The following is an 18,118-nucleotide window of genomic DNA, read 5'->3' on the forward strand; positions in this document are numbered from 1 at the left end:
CTGGATGGTCAGAATGGCCCCTAACGCCCAGGAATCTCGGCTTTGTACTGAGGCTCTGAGCGCGTTCTTCAGAGGCTGCCTTTTGGTGTGTGTGGGACCCAGGCGTGGGAGCGGGGCCCGCAGGCTTCACCACAACACCCACCATTAACAATCCCCGTGGGCAGCCTGGAAGCAGGCAGGGATTCTCGGAAGCAGTGAGTGTCAGACCTCCGAGAACCCTTCCCCGGGTCTGTGGGCTCCCTTTTCCCTGCAGGTGCAGCCGGACGTGCCCCAGAGCAGAAAGAGCTGGTGTTCCCCTGCTCACTGCCGCGGGCTGCGCGTTGAACAAGGGGGCTCAGGAACGGGGGCTCTGACCTGGTGCACAAGGGCGGCACGAGCTGTTCAGTAACTGAGGGTACGTCTGCACTGCAGTCCCTGGCGTAACCACAGCTCACGTGGTCATGCCTGAGCGAGCTTTTCTCTCGCGGGCTGGGGTAACAGGGCGGTGCAGCCGCACTAGGGCACGCTTCGGCCTAGGCTTTCCATGGGTAATTCTTAGCAGGGGCTGCAGCACGGCTGGCCCTGTGGCCGCAGCTTCCTGGCCCGGGGGTTGCGGCCGTCTCCGGCACAGCTACGGGAGTGGCAGTCACAACCTGCCGGCGCACTGTGGGTATGCCCTGAGGCTACGTCTACACCGTGAGCTGGGGGTGAGCCCCACGCGCGTACACATGCCTCATCGAGCGAGTGTGCCAAACACAGCCGGGTAGCCAGGGTAGCACGGACAGCCATGGCCCAGGCTAGCCGCCCTGAGTACGTGCACGGGTCCGGGCAGGTTTGTACGGGGTTGGCTGGCCCATGCCACCACTCCCGCTGCCTAGGCTACCTCGGCTTCGCTGCTCCTGGCAGCGCTGTACCGCACTGAGTGCTAGCCCGGGGAAGTCTATGTGAGCTGGGAGTCACCCCCTAGACGCGGCCTGCAGCGAGGTTCATGCTGGTGGGGGTCTGTGATGGGGCGAAACCCTGTCACCTGCTAGACGAGGAAGAAACAGAGTCATGGGCCGTACCTGTGGGGTGATTAATGAATGGCCTCCTGGCCGGAGAGAGCAGACCGAGCTAGACCTGTTAGGCACTTGGGCCTTGAAAGAAGCTGAGGGATCTCCGCTGAAGGGAGCAGACCCAGGAGAGAGGAGATAGGGAAAGGCCTGGGGATAGAACTGATCTCCGTGCTGGGCCCTGGGGAAGGGGACGATCCAGGGAGGCCGTCCTGGGGTCACTGTTCTGGAAAGGGAACAGGGACTCACAGAGCCCACAGGGAGCAGGGAAGGCTCCGGTGAGGGACCCTGAGCCAGGGCCTACAGGAGCAGGGAGCCGAAGAGGAGGCCCGGCGGGGTGGATGATCAGGGTGATGGACGGGGCATTTGGACTCTCAGTGGGAAAATCCTGGGGGGCCAGCGCACTGGTAAGAGTAAGAAATGTGGGTAGAGCCCAGGAGGGCGAGAAGGGCCTTTTGTTTAGGTAATTTGGGACGGTTGTTCAAGCTGGCGTCATTTGGGGAGTCTGGGCACCCCGGACAGGGCTTGGACTTTAGGTGACTGGCCGGAGGGCTGAGCCACGGAGGACCCGAGGAGAGGCAGATGGGCTGCAGAGGCACAGGGGTTGAGGACTGCTTGCAAGGCCGCCTCCAGGCACCCGGGGGCACTATGACAGGAAACCCAAGTTATTACGAGTCAAACTACGCTTGTCCACACAGAAACATTTGACCCATGTAATTACCCCACTATCGTGAAACCGATCATAGAATCATAGAATCATAGAATATCAGGGTTGGAAGGGACCCCAGAAGGTCATCTAGTCCAACCCCCTGCTCGAAGCAGGACCAATTCCCAGTTAAATCATCCCAGCCAGGGCTTTGTCAAGCCTGACCTTAAAAACCTCTAAGGAAGGAGATTCTACCACCTCCCTAGGTAACGCATTCCAGTGTTTCACCACCCTCTTAGTGAAAAAGTTTTTCCTAATATCCAATCTAAACCTCCCCCACTGCAACTCGATGTGCCTGTTATAGCGGTAAAACTCCCCGTGTGGACACTCGGATTCTGGACTAAGAGCGACTGTTTTCAGTTATTCTTAAACCTCTTTCAAAACAATAAACAGAACTGAGAAAAGGCGAGCCTGCCCAAAAAGGAGTGTCTGCGCGGGGCCTTACAGCCGTAGAAACTCGAGCTCTTTCAATTCACAGCTTAGCTCAGAGCACCTTAACTTTCCCATGTAGACAAGTTTCCAGAAGGGAGTGCGTCACTCTTCACACTCTGGTCCTCCCTTTCCTGTCATGCAGGGAAATAGTTCATAATGTTGACATTTACATCATCATCATCCTCATCATTGGCCGCCTGAGTTAACGCCGCACTGAGACACATGAGCTGTCTACACCGCTCAGAGCTGTTGTGTCAGGCTCCCTGCAGACTCAGGCAAGCATTGCTGCATTGCTTTGCACTCTGGTCACGTTTGGAAGGTTTTGTTTGCAACCTGCAATTGTGTGTGTGCATTTAAGGTTGAATTTTGAACTGGGATGATCCCACAGTGTGGACTGCTGCTGGCAGCTAACCCCAATGGCTCAATAACTGGAGGGCAGTTTTAACAACACAGCGTTCTATTTAAAAACCCCAGGATTTTTAAGTCAATCATGATTTTGGAGTTTGACTCATGAGCCCAAAGGCTGGGGGCTGGCAGTGCTGTGGACAGCATGGGCCCTGGGGACGGAAAATGGAGCACAGCTCCTGGCCAGCCTGGGGAGCGAGGTTGTGCAGAGACAGGGAATCGCACTCGCTCTGCAGCCTCTTGCCCCGTGCCCAAAGGGCCTCTGAGCTGGACGTTCAGCCAGGATGCTGCGGCGCTCCGAGCGCAGGGCGGTCTCTGCAGGTGGGTGGGTTATGACCGGGTTCAGAAATCCCCGTGCCCCAGTCTTCCGGGCGTGATGCAGCCTGACCCCTTTCAGACCTGGCTGCTCAGGCAGGTCTAGACGGTCCCTCAGTTTCTGCCTCAGACTTGGATATTTCAGTAGCAAAGTGGTTGGGAGTTGGGGTAACAGGGACACCCAGGGACTCCCAGACCAGAGCACCAGGCTGAGCTGAGTCCAGGCTGATAGCGGGTGCCTCTGGACAGAGCGATGGGCAGTGAGCAAAGGAGTATCGGGGGCTCACCGTGTCAGTCTGTATCCACAAAAACAACGAGGAGTAAGTGGCACTTTAAAGACTAACCCGATTTATTTGGGCAGAAGCTTTCATGGGTAAAAAACCCACTTCTTCAGATGCATGGAGTGAAAATTACAGATACAGGCAAAGTTATACTGGCACATGAAGAGAAGGGAGATACCTTACAAGGGGAGAACCAGGGCTGACAAGGCCAGTTCAGTCAGGGGGGATGTGGTCCACTCCCAATAGCTGATGAGGAGGTGTCAATACCAAGAGAGGGAAAGTTGCTTTTGTAGTGAGCCAGCCACTCCCAGTCCCTGGTCAAGCCCAAATTAATGGTTGTAAGTTTGCAGATGAATTGTAGCTCTGCAGTTTCTCTTTGAAGTGTGTTTCTGAAGTTTTTTTGTTGAAGGATGGCTACTTTTAAATCTGTTATTGAGTGTCCAGGGAGCAAAGGAGCGACCCAGGGGGATGAACCTGCCAAGGGGTGTCCCAGGAAGGGCCTGGCTAACGGGAGAGAATCCGGCACCTCCCGGGGAATCCAGGGAGGGGCAGGTGGGAGTCACGGCTCAGCAACAGCTTCACCCCAAGGGCCAAGAGCGGTAAAAACACCAGAGACTCATTTGCCTCCCGCGCGAGAGCTTTACTGGGAAAGGAACTAAACTGCAGCATGGGGGGGTGGGACAGCGAGTCTGGGGGGGTCACCGGAGAGCGAGGGGGAGTTGGAGACAGAGACGGGTGATTCTGCAGCCCAGCAAACAGCCCTGAGGCCGGGCGACACGCTCTCGAGAGAGCCCAGGACAGTCCCGGATGGGGGGCCAGGAGCCCTGGGGCTGCAGAGTGTGGTCACGGTGCTGCTGGGATCACTGGTCACAGGTCGTTCCTCAATGATTCACCCACATTCTGCACCTTGATCCGAGTGAAAACGTTTGTACCGACCCTGCGGGGAAGCACAGAGCCTGGGTCACTGGCCCAGCACGGGCCTGCACTCGGGGCTGCCCCATACACTAGAGGGGAGAAAGAGGCAGGGGCAGAAGGTGCATGAGCCTGAGGAGAGAAGCCCAAAGAGGGACACCCCATCCCCAGGGCACCTAGTCTGGGTGCTGAGCACCGCTGTCTGGGGAACGCCCCTCGTCCAGGCTTCATCTCACGGGGCCCCCAGCAGCTCCATGCAGGGGCTGGCAGACAATTAATATGGGCGTTACCTCAGGGGGGCACCCAGCCGCCCAGCCCAGGGAGGCAGCATGGCTGTGGGCACCCCGCACTGGCAGGGCCTCAGAGCCACCCAGCAGTACCCGGGGTGGGGGGGGCAGGGGCTCCGCAGGCTGCACATCCCCATGGTGCTCAGCAGGGCCATTGAGGGCAGGGGCCCTTCAGCAGCCACTCGCTCAAATCTCCCCTTGGTGCCCCCGGGAGGTGCCCCCAGCCCCCCTGTAGCCTCCCGCCTGGCTGCTGACACACTGGGTGCCAGCCTGTGCTCTGAGGAGGGCTGGGCACAAACAGGTCACCAGGCAGGAGCTCCCTTGCCGCAGGGAGGGGCACGAAGTAGCACCAGAGGCCTGGGCCCCCTCCCCAGGGGTCAGTCCTGGGGCCGCTGCTACTCAATGTTTTCATGTAGGACTTGGACAATGGCATGGCGAGGGGGCTTATACAATGTGGGGGTGACACCAGGCTGGGAGGGGCTGGCAGCACTTGGGGGCAGGATTAAAATCCAGAGCGACCTTGAGAATTTGAACAATTGGTCTGAGGTCACCTGGATGAAATTCAAAGAAGACAAGTGCAAAGTACTTCAGCCAGGAGCGAAAAATCCTATGCACAGCTACAAAGTGGGGATCATCTAGCTAGGAGGGAGCACTGCTGAAACCAGCTGTGGGGTGTCGTGGATCACAAACTGAACATGAGCCCACAGCGTGATGCAGCTGGGGAAAAGGCTGATCGAATCGAGGGCTGTGTTAACAGGAGCGTTATATGTACAAGAGGGGAGGTGATTGTCCTCTCCTCACGCTGGGGAGGCCTCAGCTGGAGGCCTGGGCCAGGTCTGGGTGCTGCGCTTTAGGAAAGATGTGGAGAAATTGGAGAGGGGCCAGAGGAGAGCAAGAAAAACGATCAAAGGTTTAGAAAATGCAACCTGAGGAAAGGGTAGAAATACTGCGCATGGTTATTCTTGAGAACAGAAGAGTGAGGGGGGACCTGATGGCCGTCTGCAGATGCTTAGGACTTCTGGGGCTTTTCTGATGGTCCTGTCACCATCTTCTCTCCTCCTCCTCCTCCTCCCTGCCAGAGTCAGGCTCACAGTGGTCAGTGCAGGAGCGTCTGGGGAAGACGTGCTGCTCCCCACTGCAGGCCATTGCCTGTCTCCTCTGGCCACGGGACTGGTCCCCACCCCATCACCTGAGTCTCCGCCACACAGGCTGTGTCCATCTCCTGGGATGGCGAAGCCAGACCACTGGAGATGATTCTCTTCCCTGGGGAATGAGGATTTTCAGTCACTCACGTGGTTGCATTCCAGTTATCATCCATGGATTTGGCCTTGTCTCGCAGGAGCCACATGGTTTGCAGAGTTTCCTTCCCATGATCATCCGTGAAGCACTGGCCCACGAAGACGGTTGTCGAGTCTGCCATGGAATCGAACAGGGGTTAGAGCGAATCTCAGAGACACTCGGCCTGAGACCCCTGGTGTCCTCTCCCGCACCTCTCACCCACAAGCACGTCCCAGGCTCCACGCCCAGCCTGGGAGGTGGGTCCAGACAGTGATCTCATTGTACGGAAGGGAAGTGACAGGCCAAGGCCCCAGTGAGTCACTGGCAGTGCCCAGGATGGACCCCAGAACTCCCTCCCCCTCCCTCTGTCTCTCGCTGTCCCCACCCTGACTCACTCGCTCCTTATCACCAGGCGGAGCAGGGGGTTGGGGTGCGGGAGGGAGTGAGAGCTCCGGCTGGGGATGAGGGGTTTGGGGTGCAGGAGGGTGCTCCAGGCTGGGATCGAGGGGTCCGGAGGGTGGGAGGGGGATCAGGGCTGGGGCAGAGGCATGGGCAGGCAGCTCTGTGCACTGCCCCGTCCACAGGCGATGCCTCTGTAGCTCCCATTGGTTGCAGATCTCGGCCAATGGGAGCTGCGGGGGCAGTGCTTGGGGCGGGGGCAGTGTGTGGAGCCCCCTGGCTGCCCCTATGCATAGGAGCCAGAAGGGGAACATGCCGGCTGCTTCCTGGGGGCCATGCGGCGCAGAGGCTAGCAGAGAGTGGTGCTGACAGGGGCTGTCAGGATCCCTTTTTGACCGGGTGTTCGTGTCGAAAACCGGACACCTGGTCACCCTAAGGAGAATGAAAAGGGATACTGACGAGCTGCCCCATTCTCTGAGCACTGAATGAAACACTGGGCTGTGCCTGCTTCATGCAGATGGGCCTAGGAGGCATGTGCATGGGGCAGAGCAGCAGGAGCGGGGAGGGAAGCTGCTGGCTGAACAGGACAAGGAGCCTGTGCCTGGCGGAGGACCATGTAAAGCCTCCAGGAAAGTTAGAGTTTGGCAGAAATGCAGCAGAAAAATGGCAAAAGTGGGAGCAAGGATCTGAGTGCGCAGTGTTGTGAGTGGTGCAGACAGTGCTGAACCAGCCATTGCGGGCCCTAAGCGGGAATATTCCCCCCCACAACACATAGTAATAATTAAAGGGGGCCCCCTTGAGCTGCTCGGGGCCCTAAGCAATTGCTCAGTCTGCTTATGCCTGGCACCGGCTCTGGGTGCAGACACAATAGATGGATGGCGGCAGACAGTTATTTCTTCCTGGACAGGTGAAGGAGCACGAGGGGAGGTTTCAAGTTGATGATGATGCAGATGGAGAAAACATAGAGGTCTCAAAGAGTGAGTCTGAGGCATTCTGTGCACCGCAAAGCAACTTCATGTGTGAGAAGCACAATTTTTCACCAGAAGTCAGACCGATGGGGATCAATATGTGACTGATTTAAACCTGGCAGCACAATCATGGGACTACTGAGAACCGAGCGAATTGCTCAGTGAGACCGCCTTGTGCGTGTGTTGTGTCAAACGCGGTGCGAGCGAGGCTGTCCAAACCCTTGAACATGCTGCGGACGTATAATATCGTGCAGATGAAATGATTAAAAACAACTGGGAGGGCTGGGTGAGCCAGACAGACAAGTGCCCCCATCGCACTGAGTCTGCCTTTGGCAAGCGCCTAGGCTGGAAGCCGTCCTGCTGCTAACAAAAACCTGGGATCCAGTGAAAAAAGAGCAGCCAGGGGCAATGAAGGGTTGTTCTAAATGTGGCCGTGACCATGCCATAGGAACCATCCTGCATATGGGCAAGAATGCCGAGGATGTGGCAAATGCAACCGCTTTGCCAAAACGTGCCCCTCCAGAACAGAAGTGTCCCAGGGCAAACAGCTGGTTCCCCACCCAGAGAGGAGGTGAAATGATGGCAGGGACTTTGGCACAGGAACCAAAGTTACTGAGTGTTGTGGGGGGCGGGGAGGATCACTACGTTGTGATGAGCCTTGTCAGCCACAGCAGGTTGCTGGCCATTGGGTGCATGAGATGGGGAGGCAGTGCCAGGCCAAAGGGGTGGCCTGCGACAGGCAGGGTCACGAATGGGAGGAGGAGGAGGAGGCTGCGGAAGATGGCCTGGGGTGGGCCGGGTGGGGGGCACCAGGCACTGCCCCAGGTGGAGCTGGGGGGATTTCAGCCTACCCATTGAGCACTGAGTTCCTCTCCCTGCGACCCTCCGCGCTGGTCCCCGAACAGGGCTGGCCCACAACATTTTGGTACCTGAGGTGGGGAGCTCAAATGAGGCCCCCATACCCCCTCGCATGGGCCAAAACTTTGAAAGGTCTCAATTCTGCCTTCTTCCTGTTTTACTCCTCTCAGGGTGCTGCTCTGCTACCTACCCCAGTAAAGGAGAACTCACGACTTAAAATGCCTTGTTCAAACATTTTAAGTAACACTTAACTTTCAAACGCCTGAATAGCGAAGGTAACGTTTCTTGTCTGCATAGTAAACACCGGCATTTGTATCTGTTTGAATAGCCAAAGTGGTGCTTTCTGAGCCTTCTTGGTTGCAAATATTTGAACTGCTTCCTGCTGAAGGTCCATAGTCTGGGCCAGCTCGTGCTCTGTTGAGATGGTGGCAAGGCCGACCAGCCTCTCCTGTGTCAGTGTGGCGCGTAGACATGTTTTTATTAACTTCAGCTTGGAGAAGCTGCGTTCTCCACTCACAACTGTTACAGGAAGTGTTAGACGTATACGCAGAGCAACAAAAGCATGTGGAAAGAGGGTGGCCATCTTATTTGTGCACATATATTCCAGAACAGCCTTTGGAGTTGATCCTGCTGAAATGTATCTTGAAAGGGCTTTCAGTTCATCCCCTAAATCACTCGCATCAATATCGCGCATGTCATCGTGTGTCATCAACACTGTCTCTAGTGCCCTGCATTGCTGGTGTAGGTCTTCTTCAGGTATCGTGAGGAGTTTGGGAATATCATACAACATCCCAAATCTACTGCTGTGTTCCCTGAGCTGCATGAAACGTTCTTCAACTGCCTGTATTGCACAATCTAGCACCTGGTTAAAGAATTCAACTTTGAATTGTTGTTTGGGGTCTCTTATGGGATTATCCTGTGCCTCGTAATCAAAATGTCTTCTTCTTCGGTGACTCTTGTGTTCTTGAATGGGTGGGAAAATAGCTTCAGTGTGAAGTTCTCTGCCAACTTCTGTGCACTCTTCAGAATGTTTTGAAATCCCTCATCTGACCGGTAAGACCGTAGGTATGACTTTGCTTTGTCCAGTTGTTCCATTGCTCCAGATATATCAAGGTCAACATCTTGGAGTCTCTTGCTTACAACATTTATTTCAAACAGTATGTCATGCCACAACACTAAGCCACACGGAAATTTGAAGTTAGGTATGTTTCTGGTGATTCCATTTCCCTCTGCCACTGTTCTCCCACGAACAGTTCCTGTCACAGCATTATCCTCCATAATGGCAACTATGGCATCATCTATCTTCCCAATTTGGTGTTTGAGAGGCTTTATCGCCTCCACTCGACTTTCCCATTGTTTGGCACTCAGTGGTTTCAGTGTCAGAGAGGATGTTCCCAGATGTTGCTTCAAAATTTGCCATCGATGAGTTGATGCAGAGAAAGATCCATCGATGCTTTGAATTACATTAAAAAATTCAGCAGCCTCACTAGAAGTTGCTGATGCTGCATCACTGACCACCATTGTCTTTGGGGACATGAAGTTTTTCACTTGCTGTGGCCCGTGCAGTACAAGGAAGTCCTTCAGGCTACCGCTCAGGGGGGTCCACAGTCCTGGATCCTCTAGACTTAAGGAACTAAACTCAGCAGCAGCCGTTTCTTGCGTCTCCACCACACTCTTCTCTGATCTACACTTTTCTTCAGGAATGTGCATGGCTACATCCATTTGAGATGGAGATACGGATGCTGCAGTAGCTGCCAGGTCACCTGCACTCTGACTGACTGGAAGATCAGGCCTCTCCTCACCACTCACATCCTCCCTGGGGCCGGAAGGCTCATCGTGAACATTTGTGTCTACGTATCTCAGGAGAGCTCCTTCCCGCTTAGATAGAAAAGCTTCCTTTGCTTGCTTTCTTTTTCTGAATGCTGCCCCAGAGGGGCGTTTTCTTCTTTCACTCATGGCTGCTGTTCTGGGCCAGCTACAGTGGCTCTCAACACTCAGTTGAAGGGGACAAATAAGCAGGCTGGTAGCAGGGCCTGAGTGAGGGAAGATGTCAGCGTCTTAAGGGCCTAACTGGCTCCTACTCCTTCAGTTGACGGCCTGTTCTCCTCAAGTGGGTTCAGGGACGCCGGAGGACACAGGAAGCTCCCCGAGAAGCTGGGGTTAATCAGTCCAGGCTCCTGGGGTGCTAGAGAGGTACATAAGAGGCTCCTCCTCCTCTCTCTGCCTGCAGCTCCTGCTGCTTTCTGTGATTCCCTCTCACCTTTCTCCTGCCTGCCTCTTATGTCTCTTGTGCCCTCCTTCCTCCAGCCCAGCACTCCCCCCTCTCTGGGCATCTCGAGCAGAGAGAATCCGCAGCAGACACAATTTTCTACACTCTGGGTCCTAGTGGTGCCCCCCACAGTCTGGCGCCTCAGTTCGCCTCATGGTAAGGCCAGCCCTGTCCCCAAAGCCACTGGAGCACGTACCTGAGAAGCTCCATTTGACGGTGAACCCGAAGGTTGGCTGCTCCAGGTTGTCGACATGCTGGGATCCGTTCAGGGGCGACACGAGGATCGGCTTTTCTGTGGCTGACACCGCTGTGAGGTACAACCCAGAGAACTGCCCGGCCCCGTTCACGGCAGAGATGGTCATGTTAGAGCCCAGGTCGTTCTGCCAGTCTCCAGTCAGGATGCACTGAAAGAGGGGGGTGCAGTCAGCGGGAAGGGGATGGTGGAGTCAGGAGGGTCAGACCCCAGCTGAGGCTGTGACCCCGAGAGCCCTAAACGCAGGACACAGACCCCACAAAGCAGAGGACGACCAGTGACCAAGGGGGTCTGTGCTCTGACTCCTGGCCATTGAGGGGAACCCCCTGCCCAATAAAAATAAAACCCTCCCAACCATAGCACCCGGCCTCCCTCTGCCGCTGGGCGGGGGCTCTGCCTTCTCTCTCCGAACCCGGGGGTACGGAGGAGGCGTCCCCCTTCCTCTCTCCACCCCACCGTCCCCTCCCCACACACAACGAGGGAAGCGTCTCTGAGGCAGGGGAGACAGCAGCCGTCCGTCCCCCGGAGCCGCAGGGCCCCGAGGGGCCCGAGAGAGGTGGCAGGTTCCCTGCCACTGGCGCGTCTCCCGGTCCCCCGGAGCAGGTCTGCCCTGGGACTGCTGGGCACGAGGACGGGACGGGTGCAGCGCAACGTCGTCCGGGACGTGCTGTCTCCGGCCCCGCCCGGGGGTGCTCTGGGTGCCGCCTGGCCTCTCCTACGCCCACGGCACGGGGAGGGATCCGCAGCCGAGCTGCCCCTGCCAAGGCTGCTCAGAAAGCCCAGTCCCCAGAGTGACTCTGGCCTGGGACGTTTCGGACCCGAGAAGGCGAATGCCCAGGCAAAGCAGCAGTGAAATCCGCCCGGTTCCAGCCCCCAGCGGCTCAGGGAGACAGGGACCCGCGAGCTGGGGGCTGAGACCCGGGTGCTCTCGAAGGACAAAAGGGGTTTCCGATTTGAGGGAGCCGCTCAGTCGTGTTTGATCTCTGCTGACGGGGTAACGCGGGGCTTTGAGAATCTGAGCCTGCGGCTTCCAGCCCGTTGCACTGAACGTCCTGCTTGGCGGCTCCGGCAGGGAGCGGCTCCAGGCCCCCCGCGGGTTGCTCGAGCTTGGTGAGCTGGAGCCTGGGGCCCTGGCGGGGCTCCCTGGCTTGGCACCGTCACCACCTCAGGGCGTTTCTTGTCCGGTCCCCGAGAAGTCTCCTCACCGGGACACAACCTGCCTGGCTGAGTGGGGCGTGCGGCGCTCAGCCCGCAGGTCGCTGTGCCCGACGGGGCTGCGTTGCCTCCAGAGCGGGATCCCGGCGTGGGGAAAGGCCCCCCGCCTGCCCTCACCTCCACGGGTCATTGCAGCGCCTGACCCATCGCCCATCGCTCCCCTCCGGCTCTCACTGCTCCCTGCCCCGGCCGGAGACCCCCAGAGCCAGCGCCCGGCCCCCTCGGCCCTCGCCCTGCCCCGGCCGGAGACCCCCAGAGCCAGCGCCCGGCCCCCTCGGGCCCTCGCCCCGCCACGCCCCAGAGCCAGCGCCCGGCCCCCTCGGGCCCTCGCCCTGACACGCCCCAGAGCCAGTGCCCGGCCCCCTCGGCCCCTCGCCCTGCCCCGGCCGGAGACCCCCAGAGCCAGCGCCCGGCCCCCTCGGCCCCTCGCCCTGCCCCGGCCGGAGACACCCCAGAGCCAGCGCCCGGCCCCCTCGGCCCCTCACCCTGCCCCGGCCGGAGACACCCCAGAGCCAGCACCCGGCCCCCTCGGCCCCTCACCCTGACACGCCCCAGAGCCAGCGCCCGGCCCCCTCGGGCCCTCGCCCTGACACGCCCCAGAGCTAGCGCCCGGCCCCCTTGGGCCCTCGCCCTGCCTCGGCCGGAGACACCCCAGAGCCAGCGCCCAGCCCCCTCGGACCCTCGCCCTGTGTAGTACCTTTCTCTCTGAAGAGGCAACAACGGTCACCAGAAACAGGGCAAGGACCAGAGAGAAACCCGTTTTCCCCATTGTTACTGTGAGTGGAGGCTGCCCACAGGTGCCAGAGGAATCTCCTTCCAGGGACTCGTGTCTGGGACTCCCACTCAGGCCCCTATTTATAACCCTAGACACAGGCGGGGCTGGGATGGGTGCTGGTTATTTACTGATTAGCAGTTCCAAGAAATAGAGATTTTTGCTTAAATTTAATTTCTGAGGAAAAGAAAGAGAAAGTGAAAAGGGCCGTGTGACCCAAGCAGTGTTGTGCAACTTCTGACCGAACCCGAGGCCAGGACTGTGGCTCTCTGGAAACCCCTGATGCCCAGAGCATCGGTTGAGTCCGTGTGAAGCGATGGAGCCAGGCCCAGGCCTGGCTGAGAGCACTTTGGTGCAGAGGCTCATCAGGTTCGCTCCTCGCTGGGCCCTGAGGCCCAGGAACGGTGGAGTCCAAAGGTTCTGCGCTGTTGCAATGAGACAATTGACCGGCGAAGGCGGCAGTAACGGCCCCCCTGGGGGACCCAAGAGCTGCTGGTTCCTCCCCACGGGGTGGCTCTGCACGGCTCTGGAGAATATGTACGAACAGCAGCGCAGGGAAATGGGCCCCCATTTCCGGGTGGTTTCTGTGAACACACAGCACCTTGCAACGGCAAAGGCTGCCAGCGACACGACGCTAAAGGGCCAGCAAACGTGACTCATGGATGAGGAATCAGGACGGCAACTAGTCACCCTCAGGAACGGGGCGAGTGAGGAGAGAGCACGTGGGCAGCCGCAACAGCAGGATGAGAGGGCAAGAGCAGGACAGAGCAGTGCCAAGCGCTGTGGGGACAGAGCTGGGGCCGGGCTGAGGGGCAGAAATGCCGACAGGGGAGGGGTCAGCTGGAGAAGCACAGGAGGCCGTGGCCTGCAGGGGGAAGGAGGGGACCCAGGGGGGTGGGCAGGCACAGGAGGGATCCGCAGGACGGGGAGGGATGGGGCCACCAACCCAAAACCAAAACCAGCTCTGACGAGATGCTGGGTCCCTTTAAATGGGAGCATTTAAACCAGTTTCTGTCACTGATTTTCTTTAACTCAGATAGAATCATAGAAGTTTAGGGTTGGAAGAGACCTCAGGACATCATCTAGTCCAACCCCCTGCTCAAAGCAGGACCAATCCCCAATTAAATCATCCCAGCCAAGTATTTGTCAAGCCGGGCCTTAAAAACCTCTAAGGAAGGAGATTGCACCACCTCCCTAGGTAACCCATTCCAGTACTTCACCACCCTCCTAGTGAAAAAGTTTTTCCTAATATCCAACCTAAACCTCCCCCCTGCAACTTGAGACCATTACTCCTTGTTCTGTCATCTGCCACCACTGAGAACAGCCGCGCTCCAACCTCTTTGGAACCCCCTGTGACGAAGTGGGACTGTTCTTAATGGTTCCTCTGAATAGTGTGGGGGTGCCTCAGTTTCCCCTAGGCAGTTCTTAAGTCTCTAGGGGTGGGGTAAGGGTGTATGATCAATGCAGAGCCCTAGAGGGCAGGTGTGTGCAGTGGTCTGGACACAGAGAATGGCCGACACCCTGTTTCCTGGCAACTGATGGCCTGGGCCCCTCCCGCCTGCAAGGTGAGAGCTAAAGGGGTTAGAGAACAAAGGAATCCCGTGACCTCCTGGCCCGGGAAAGGGACAAAGCCCAGAGGAGGAGGGGCTGGAGGGAGTTTCAGTTGGGGGCTGGCTGGGACATGGAGTGAAGGGCAGATGTGGTTGTCTGGCTCACTGCCCCCCAAAATGGACCCAGCTGAGGGGTCCTGTTCTCTGCACCTACAAGCTCTGTGTTAGACCATGTTCCTGTCGTCTAATAAACCTCTGTTTTACTGGCTGGCTGAGAGTCCCGTCTGACTGCGGAGTTGGGGGGCAGGACCCTCTGGCTTCCCCAGGACCCCACCTGAGCGGACTCGCTGTGGGAAGCGCACGGAGGGGCAGAGGATGCTGAATGCTCCGGGGTCAGACCCAGGAAGGTGGAAGCCGGGTGAGCTGTGTGTCCTGCAGACAGGCTGCTCACAGAGAGGAGACTTCCCCAGAGTCCTGCCTGGCTTCGTGGGGAGCAGTTCCAGAGCATCGCCCAGGGACTCCGTGACAGAGGTTGCTACAGAACTTTTACTGGCCCGGGGTCTTGCAGTATTGCCGATCCTGTGACCCCTGTCAGAGGGTGGGGAAGGCCCGGGACAAGGGGAAAGCGCCTTTGAGACCTTTGCCCATCATAGAGGAGCCTTTCCAGAAGGTGGCTATGGACATCGTGGGGCCTCTCAGCAAGACGACCCGGTCGGGGAAGAAATACATTCTGGGGGTGGTAGATTTCGCCACCCGCTACCCCGAGGCAGTGCCCTTAGCTTCCATTGAAGCAGACACCGTGGCCGATGCGCTCCTGACCATTTTCAGCCGAGTGGGGTTCCCCAAGGAAGTCTTGACAGACCAAGGCTCTAACTTCATGTCGGCCCCGCTCCGGTGCTTGTGGGAGAAATGTGGGGTCCGGCACGACTGGGCCTCAGCTTATCACCCCCAGTCCAATGGGCTGGTGGAGAGGTTTAACGGGACGCTAAAGATGATGCTGAAAACCTTTATGAACCAGCACCCGCAGGATTGGGACAAGTACTTACCTCACCTGCTGTTCGCGTACAGGGAGGTGCCCCAGGAGTCTACCGGATTTTCGCCTTTCGAACTGTTATATGGAAGGAGGGTGAGGGGCCCCCTAGACCTGATGAGAGACGAGTGGGAGGGGAAGGCCACTCCCGATGGAGAGTCAGTGGTGGAGTATGTCCTGATCTTCCGAGAGAGACTGGCTGAACTCATGGGCCTGGCCAGGGAGAATCTGGCCAGAGCCCAGAGGAAGCAGAAGGTCTGGTATGACCGCACGGCGCGGGCCCGTGCCTACGCCACCGGGGATCAGGTGATGGTTCTCATCCCTGTGAGAAAGAACAAACTACAGGCCGCCTGGGAGGGCCCTTTCAAGGTCGTCAAGCAGCTCAGTGAGGTAAACTATGTGGTGGAGCTGTCGAACCGGGCGCACCACCGCCGGGTGTACCATGTGAATATGATGAAGCCATATTATGCCAGGGGGAATGTGGTGTTGGCCGTGTGTGGACATTGGGAGGAGCAGGGAGACTCTTTAGTAGATCTATTCCCTGGGACCAGAGCTGGTTCCCCCCTGGAAACAATTCCCCTCTCGGAGTGAACAGCCCGGGAGTGGGGGTTCTCAGAGCAGAGCAGGGTCAGGCTGGCTCCCAGAGTCAAGGATTGGAGTGACCTAGCAGATCACCGGTCCAGATAACACCAGGGGAACATCACAACCTCTTCTATTGACACCTCAATCTGGGACATTCCTCAGATTTGTCACCTGAAAAGAATGGCTCAGGTGTGGGAATCTCCCTCCCATCTGCTGCAGTGAAGACTGCTGTGAAGGCTGATGCAAAGAATTCATTTAGCGTCTCTGCAATGGCCTTGTCTTTCTGGCCTAAACACAGTTGTTGTGATCAAGTTTTGGCCCTTGTAAGCCACAGGGAGGCCAGATTCCAGAGGAAATCTGAGACGGGTGCAGCTTTGTAGACCTGTCATCTGCCTACGGCATGGTCTAGATTAAAGGCTTGATGCTGAAGCTCGCAAGGATCACTCGCTGCCACAAAACACTATGTCTGCTATGGATGATGCTGAGCAGTAGGCAGCTATGTGTCCACTTGGGCAACAAAGTCAGTTCACCCCAGTTCCTCAACAATGGGCTGCCACAAGGCTCAGTACTCACGCCGACAATTTTCAATATCACACGAGCAACATGCCTCCAACGAAGTCGCGCAAAGTTGCATATGTGGATGATCTCGCCCTGGCAATGCAAGTAGCCACCTTCAACGACCTCAAGTCCACCTTGAATGGGGACCTAAACACCAGGGAGGAATATTTCTGGAAAGGGAAGCTCAAGGCAAATCCTCACAAAACCACAGCACTGCATTCCATCTTGATAACAGGAACACTGAGCACACCCTGAAAGTGACCTTCTGCGGCTACACTGCGGAACATGACCCCATGCCGACCTATCCTGCAGGGAAGCTGGATCACACACTAACCTTCCACAACCATCTGAAGAAGGTAGCTGCCAAGATGAAGACAAGGGTCAACCTGGTCCAGAAACTGGCTAGCACAAGCTGGGGACCATCAGCATCAGTATTACGGACATCAGCAAGGGCCTTTGTCGACTCCATAGCTGAGTATTGGGCACCAGCATGGACCAGAAGTAGCTGCACTCAACTTGTTGATGTCCAGCTGAAGTTGACCCCAACGCCTTGGCTGCTGGTGCTGTCACACATGGCTCCCCCATCCATTCGCTGCGATGCTGCAACCCTTCGGGAATTCCAGAGGATCGTGGAAAACGAATGTTTTCCCATCCACCAGGACCTTAGCAACGTCCCACACCATCGCTTGAAGTCACGTGAGCCCTTTTGGACCCTCGCATTTAGCCTTCAACAATGCACCTTCAACCCTGATGAAGCTTGGAAAGCCGAATGGAGTCACAAGAAGTCACAAATAAACACCTTGTAAAAAACCGGATGCAGATGATTCCTGGCTTCAATCTCCCACAAAGCTCATGGGAACCCTAATCTGTATCTGCACAAACCATGGCGGATGTGGATACTTGCTGCACAAATGGAAAAGTAAAGACTCTCCAGTGTGTGACTGGCCACCCAGAACAGACCAGGACCATATAACGACTCAATGCCCGATTCACAAATATGAAGAAGGCCTCAGGCAGTTATCTCGCTTACCCATCTGAATGTAGAGTATTGTTGTTGCTCTACGTTTCTATCAGCCATACAGAGAAGAAGAAGGGTTCCTTTGGCACCCCCATTGTCCAGGGGCCCCACTGATTGTCTGGCAGGCTTCCTGCTGCTGGTGTATTTAGCACAGGTTTGATGTTAGTTTTTGAGTCTTTGGCTTGTTGCTCTTCTAGGCCTGTCTAATTACACGTTTGCACTTGACTTGCCGGAGCGGATGCTCCTTTCTGTTGTTCCCACTCGGATTTGACCCTCCCATTTTGAAAGGGAACCTTTTGCCCCACCTGCCTCTTTTACTCTGTTGTTAGCCACCGTGGCATTTTTTCTTTGGTCCCCTTTACTATTTTTTTTATTTCAGGTGTACATTTGATTTGAGCCTCTATTATGGGGCTTAAATAGCTTCCAGGCAGCTTGCCGGCATTTCACTCTTGGGATGATTCCTTTTCATTTCTGTTTCACTAGCCTCCTCCTTTTTGTGTAGTTCCCCTTTCTGAAGTTAAATGCTCCTGTGCTGAGGTTCTTTGGTATCCCCCCGCCCCGGCCCAATGATGTTACATTTAATTATATTACGGTCGCTATGACCGAGTGGTTCAGCTCTGTGCACATGTTGGGCCAGGTCCTGTGCACCACTTAGGACTAAATCAAGAATTGCCTCTGCCCTTGTGGGATCCAGGACTGGCTGCTCCCCATGGGGGTGGAGCAGGTCCTGCTCCCCAAAGGCCTCCCTCCCCCTTTGGATTATTGGCCCAGTGTGTTAATGTGGGCCTGCCCCAGGGACTGACCCTTCCATCCTCTGCACCAGGGCCAGCCAGCCCCATGCGCCGTGTGCTATTCAAATCCCAGGAGATGAGGTCAGGTCCCGCTTCAAGGCCTCTCCCTTCCTGCTCAATGGCGGGGGGCAAGGTTCCCAACTGCTCCAGTCAGATCCAAGCTACAGTGGGATTTTAGTCAGGGGTGGGTGGGAACACGTGACTTTGA

At 56.8% G+C, this 18,118-nt stretch overlaps 1 protein-coding gene across 2 annotated transcripts in view; it reads right to left on the reverse strand.

Moving 5' to 3' along the window:
• The window catches only part of LOC142072078 (avidin-like), a 23,745-nt gene extending 11,294 nt beyond the window's left edge, over positions 1–12,451 (reverse strand). Inside the window, exons 1-4 of one of the 2 annotated variants that reach the window (XM_075128291.1) lie at positions 12,307–12,451; positions 10,338–10,545; positions 5,662–5,782; positions 3,218–4,107 (exon numbers count right to left, since the gene is read on the reverse strand). In XM_075128291.1, coding sequence (XP_074984392.1) covers positions 4,038–4,107; positions 5,662–5,782; positions 10,338–10,545; positions 12,307–12,378 — 471 coding nt within the window. In that variant the 5' untranslated portion in view covers positions 12,379–12,451 and the 3' untranslated portion in view covers positions 3,218–4,037. Of the gene's footprint in view, positions 1–3,217; positions 4,108–5,661; positions 5,783–10,337; positions 10,546–12,306 lie in introns of those variants that run through there. The other variant, XM_075128292.1, reaches the window with a different exon arrangement.
• Positions 12,452–18,118: the final 5,667 nt, after the last annotated feature.

The sequence above is a fragment of the Caretta caretta genome, chromosome 5 (genome assembly GCF_965140235.1).
Source record: "Caretta caretta isolate rCarCar2 chromosome 5, rCarCar1.hap1, whole genome shotgun sequence".
Classification (NCBI taxonomy): Eukaryota; Metazoa; Chordata; order Testudines; family Cheloniidae; genus Caretta; species Caretta caretta.